The following is a 5,090-nucleotide window of genomic DNA, read 5'->3' as shown; positions in this document are numbered from 1 at the left end:
GCTTGTTGACAACGTTTTAGAACTTTGACGCTAAAATTCAAACATCTTGTATTTTGTAACAGAGGAGGCGGCGGTCCGTCAGCAACAAGCAACAATAAACGGGCAGGACAGCGTATACATAGCGACGGCGAAAAGGCTGCAGCAGGGAGAAAGAACAATTCAGAGGCACCCCGCAAACAAAAAAAAAAAGAACAGAGAGAGAACAACTAAGAGGCGGAGGATGGCGATGGAGCGTCATTCCAGACATTTTCGTAACAGTTTTTTTCTTGCGGTAGTGCATAGCAAGCAGTGTTTGATTTGCATGACAAATTTACACTCTCTTGTCATGATATCTTGTTCAGACTACTGAAAACACTCTAAATCTACAAGCTGAATAAAACCGCCGAGATCATTGTTACAATGTTTTCTGATTACATGGCAGATAACAAGGAGCATGGGTTAACAAGATGGAATTATTGGCCTCAGCCATCAATCTGTGCTGCCAATGAGCCAAAAACAGGATGACCTGATTAGACTTTCGAGCAACTCACATGTCATCACCGTCAGGAGTAGAGGTGGCACTTTCCAGTCCCAGCACATACTGCACACTCATCAGCATCGCCTGCAACGTGCCTCAGGCAGTACTTGATGCGGTCGTTCATAATATCCTACAGAAACATGTTTGCCGTGGAATTTGTAACCAAATCTACTTTGAGATGATACTGAATGATCGGAGCAACTCGCCAACCATTGCTGGCATCGCCTCTTCTATTAAGAGGAGATTGCTCTTCTTGATTGTCAAAAAAAAGGAGATTGCCTTGGATAATATGAACAGTGGAGTAGGTGGTATATTCGATCAGTAGATATCATAGTTTGCACAAAATTCACTTTGATAGATGTAAATACAGAAGTAACTCACCAAAGGAGTAAATATTTTGGTTTGCTATCTATAAATACCATATTACCGAATTAAAGCAGATTATCACGATAATTTCAGATTTCTGGTTTCAAATACTAGCATGCCGCTTACTAAATATAGCAACCGTGACATACTGATACAGTATAGAATCACACACCAGAGTGTAACACAGTTACATGATGGCATGCTAAGGTAATGAAATATTAATCTGTAGTGTTCAATAACTCTTGGATTCATTGTCCAGAAAAAGAAAATCTATTATGCCTTTTTAGTAGAGAAGTTCAACATTCCCTTAAAGAAAAATGTAGAAAGTCATCAAAAGGGTGGATGTTTTCGTAGATCTACTTATCAAGGTTAGTCCATATTCCTTTTCATGATTTTTCTGGAGGGCTGGAAGAATAATTGTCTAAAAATGCAGTTTCAAACTTTTCAGCGGGCATCTAGTTTACTTTTCGATTACCAACTACTAGCTCTCATAAGAAAATGACTACTGAATGCACAATGCACATTGTGATAGACTATAGGGGAATTAATGAGCACATACCACCATAAGCTCATGCAATCCAAGAGGAGCAGTGACAATGTAGGCCACGTTAGAGTGCTCTTTAGAGGCTTCTGCTGCTAAAGAAGGAATATCCTGAGCAAAAAAAAAAACAGTGCAGAATTGAATGAGAAATATTGTCATACTATAGCCATGTACTCCCTCCGTTCCGAATTACTTGTCGCACGTATGGATGTATCTAGATGTATTTTAGTTCTAGATACATCCATTTCAACGACGAGTAATTTGGAACGGAGGGAGTAAGCATTAAGATATAGCATAGAAACCACTACCTACTTCTGCATTGAACATTTTAATAAACTGAAATAGCCTCAAGTCTTGAGCGTTCTGCATTACTAATGTTAAATGACTGAAAATCTTACTTGTTTCCAGTGCCGTCCAGGTGAAAGGAAATATGGGCTGACAATAATGCGGGATGCTCCTTGCTGGACACATTTTCCAAATGCTTCTTTAATAGTAGGCTCAGCGAGCTCCTTCATTTTGCCAAAAGCACACATTCAGCCACTTCATAAACCGTAAAGTGAAAACAAAAGTCCTAAGCGTAGAAAGAAGAACTAAATAAATATGATTTATTTGCCCCGGAGTCTCCAGCCCATATATGATTTAATAGTACAACAGAATAGCAATTGGAGAATGGACAAATAGATACCAACATAAAAAGTCAATGTGTTGCTAGAATAGTACTATCATACCAGCAATGGTTTCAATCAACAAGTAAACTCCCAATTATACCATAAATATCTTTTAGGAATAATTTTGAAACACTACTTGTAAAAACAATGTCTTCAGAAATATTTCTAAATCACTACTTCGGAAAACAATTTCAAATTACTTATGTCACATTGTCACTACAAAGCATCAGAAACAGCAACATGGGAAACATTAGTAGTGGCAGATGCTTATCTTAGACACATAAGCTGACGACTTAGACCATTGAATATATTTATCCTCAACTAGAATACCATGTGATGTTAACCTAAACTCAAAGTGTTCCTTTGTGGATGTAGCCAACAAAATATGTACGGATTCGAACAAGCGGAACATCAGAGAATCCAAATGAGTGATCATGGAAATTCTCCCATTGCTCAGAAGAAAATAAGAAAGTACAGCGGTGTATAGACGGATTTTCATTGGTAGATAGAAAGAAGCTACTGAATAAAATCATGTCAGATAGAGAATTCTAAATGAATGACCATGCAAGTTACTTATTTTTTATTTTTTGAGTGATCTTGTGAGTTGGCTAGTAGAAGGTAGTTTCAAAGAATAGCCAGCACTCAATTAGAAATATGTAGCCATGTTCAGTGGCAAGCAAGGGAAAATTAAATCCAGAAATACTTTATGTAACCTGAAATCGAAATTACAAGTTGATTTACTGATTGCCAGCTTACTGTCAAAAATTAGTGGAGGGCTGCAACAACAATAAGCATACCATGTGAGCAGGCTCAACAATCCTGTAGCCAGTCCTTGCCCTGAACATTGCAACAAAATCGTCTGCAATTTTCAAGAAATTACTCAAGATAAGCACCATGGGAAACACCAGAAATTTCACGGAAAATAACCGGTTCATTACTTAGCATGAGATTAGATTCCTGTCGCCGTGACCCGTGGTCGACTATGATCACACCATCATTCTCTCCCACAGCATAATCCTGTTCCCCGGTCGTTTCAGACCTGGAAGCAGAAGTTGGTCCGGAATTCATGGCACGGTATCCACTACTTCTTCCAACTGTCAGCAACTTGATAAAATCACAGCGAGACCTCACATTAGTGGTCCTAATGCCAAAAAACCAAGAAACAGGGTTAAAATTAAAGGAAACACAAGAGATGGCCAAGAAACTGAATACAGGTCCAGCAGGCAAAAACGTACCTTGAGGAAAAATTGCCCGCTGAAGTTGCAGTGAAGGGTTGAAAGGAGATCGACACAGGGTGCATAGACCTATCAGAGCACCCCCTCCGTGATTCTAGCTTCAGGTAAGAGCAGAGGGCAGAAAGATCCCTCTATGTTTTCTCAAAAGGCAATGTAGAAAGTCGATCTAACAGGCACCTTCTGTATAAAAGAATATTTCAGTGTGGATGATAATTCCTGATGAAAAACACGCCTGTCAGAGACGCAGGATACAACCACTTGGCACGAGTGGTAAGCTATATCAAAAACAATGAACAATAGAGACGCAGGATACAAAAAGGCATCCAAGAGATGACTGCCTAGAAGGCTCGGGAGGCCCTGTATTTCCATATGAGCAGATCCACTTTCAGTTGGCAAAATCAAATTAATAATTACCCCTAAATAGAGTGGCATCTCATCTGAAATTGCTTGCACTAGTAACTAGCGCTAACCCGTTGCACGCAAATTCAATTTTAATGAAATTTGAACGGGACTAGAACTATCACCAAAGTAGTAGGAACAAGAATCGTGCTACAGTCGATTACGAAGGGAAACTGGGTCGAGTCACTGCCGGTGAAATGCCCAACCAGATTTATGAACATCTATTTGAGGTGCCTCTGAAGTAGGGCTGTTGTCGGTGCCCAAAGGGGCTGCTAAATTCCATCTCACGGAACTAGGTCTTAGAGGGTTCAACTGATAGAAACGGAAGATAATAAGGTGGGATAGGGGGAAGTTTCGGGTGGGATGGGAGCATACCTCCGCCGCCGTTGCCGCGTCGGCCGCCGGACTTTGGTCGCTCGCGTCAGGGAGGTGGAGAGGAACGATTCGTTTTTTCTTGATGACAGTGGGTGGAGAGGAACGATTGCGAGACAGCGTGAGCGAGACGGGAGAGGGCGTGGGTGGGGGTGGAGGGAGGCTGGTGACGTGTCTACAGTTCTGGGGCTATTTGGTTTGGGTCCTGGCCTCCTGGGTCTTCAACCAGTTTCGTTTTTTCTCTCATTTTTTTTATTTTTATTTTTAATATTTTAAAAATATTATAAAAACCATATGTTACATAAAAATTGTTTATGTAATGTATGTGCAACTTTTAAAACATGTGGATAGCATTTAGAAAAATGTTTTACATTCAAAAAATGTTTGTGTCATTTACAAAAATTCTTTATTTACAGTATAAAAAAGGAAGACACTTGCCGCGACCGACCGGCCAAACAAAGCGCCGGTTGTGTCACGGGCGTTCGATTTAACGAGATCGTGCGACCAACTCAGCTTATCCTCTCCCCCTCAAAAGCGTCTCACATCACAACAATTTTATCTTCTTTCCTCCCTGGTGCAACACATTGTCCCACACGCCCTCTCGATGGTGGGGAGTTCCCTGTCTCCAGCTCATCGGGATGCAGCTGAAGGCCGATGAGATTCAATTCGCCTGCCTCCCACCTCCTATCCCATCCCCCTGCTTGGGCCACTCGCCAACACTGCACCCTGAGGAGCGCCATGTTGCGAGTAGATGCAGGCGGGCCGGTAAGCATGAGTCCACCGAAAGCGTGGGGTGCTGCTGCTAGAACTAACACGGATGGCCACCTGTTTTTGAGCACGCAAAAGCCACAAAGTTGCTTGCATCATGGGGCATGGTGGCAAGCTGCAATTGCGAACATCAGAAGCTACAATCATTGTCGCGCTAAGTTGGAACCATCGAGGATAGGAGCTGCAAGTTGCTGGATGTCGGATGCTCTCGCGCGAACAAGATG

At 41.7% G+C, this 5,090-nt stretch overlaps 1 protein-coding gene across 3 annotated transcripts; it reads right to left on the bottom strand.

The window, feature by feature from the left end:
* Positions 1-242: 242 nt before the first annotated feature.
* LOC123110511 (sirohydrochlorin ferrochelatase, chloroplastic) lies at positions 243-4,276 on the bottom strand. Of its 3 annotated transcripts, none has more exons than XM_044531047.1 (7): positions 4,102-4,276; positions 3,328-3,543; positions 3,031-3,233; positions 2,890-2,951; positions 1,823-1,933; positions 1,443-1,535; positions 243-647 (listed from the first exon to the last, which is right to left on the bottom strand). In XM_044531047.1, exons 2-7 carry the CDS (start codon positions 3,390-3,392, stop codon positions 543-545), a joined length of 639 nt encoding a protein of 212 aa, XP_044386982.1. In that variant the 5' UTR covers positions 3,393-3,543; positions 4,102-4,276; the 3' UTR covers positions 243-542. The 3 variants fall into 3 exon arrangements, with proteins under 3 accessions (XP_044386982.1, XP_044386983.1, XP_044386984.1); XM_044531048.1 differs by having other exon boundaries at positions 3,328-3,507; XM_044531049.1 differs by having other exon boundaries at positions 3,328-3,504; positions 4,102-4,256.
* Between the last annotated feature and the right edge of the window lie 814 nt (positions 4,277-5,090).

The sequence above is a fragment of the Triticum aestivum genome, chromosome 5B, assembly GCF_018294505.1.
Source record: "Triticum aestivum cultivar Chinese Spring chromosome 5B, IWGSC CS RefSeq v2.1, whole genome shotgun sequence".
Taxonomy (NCBI): Eukaryota; Viridiplantae; Streptophyta; class Magnoliopsida; order Poales; family Poaceae; genus Triticum; species Triticum aestivum.
Note: the sequence above shows the minus strand (reverse complement) of the source record. Positions and strands in the feature narration are given on the sequence as shown.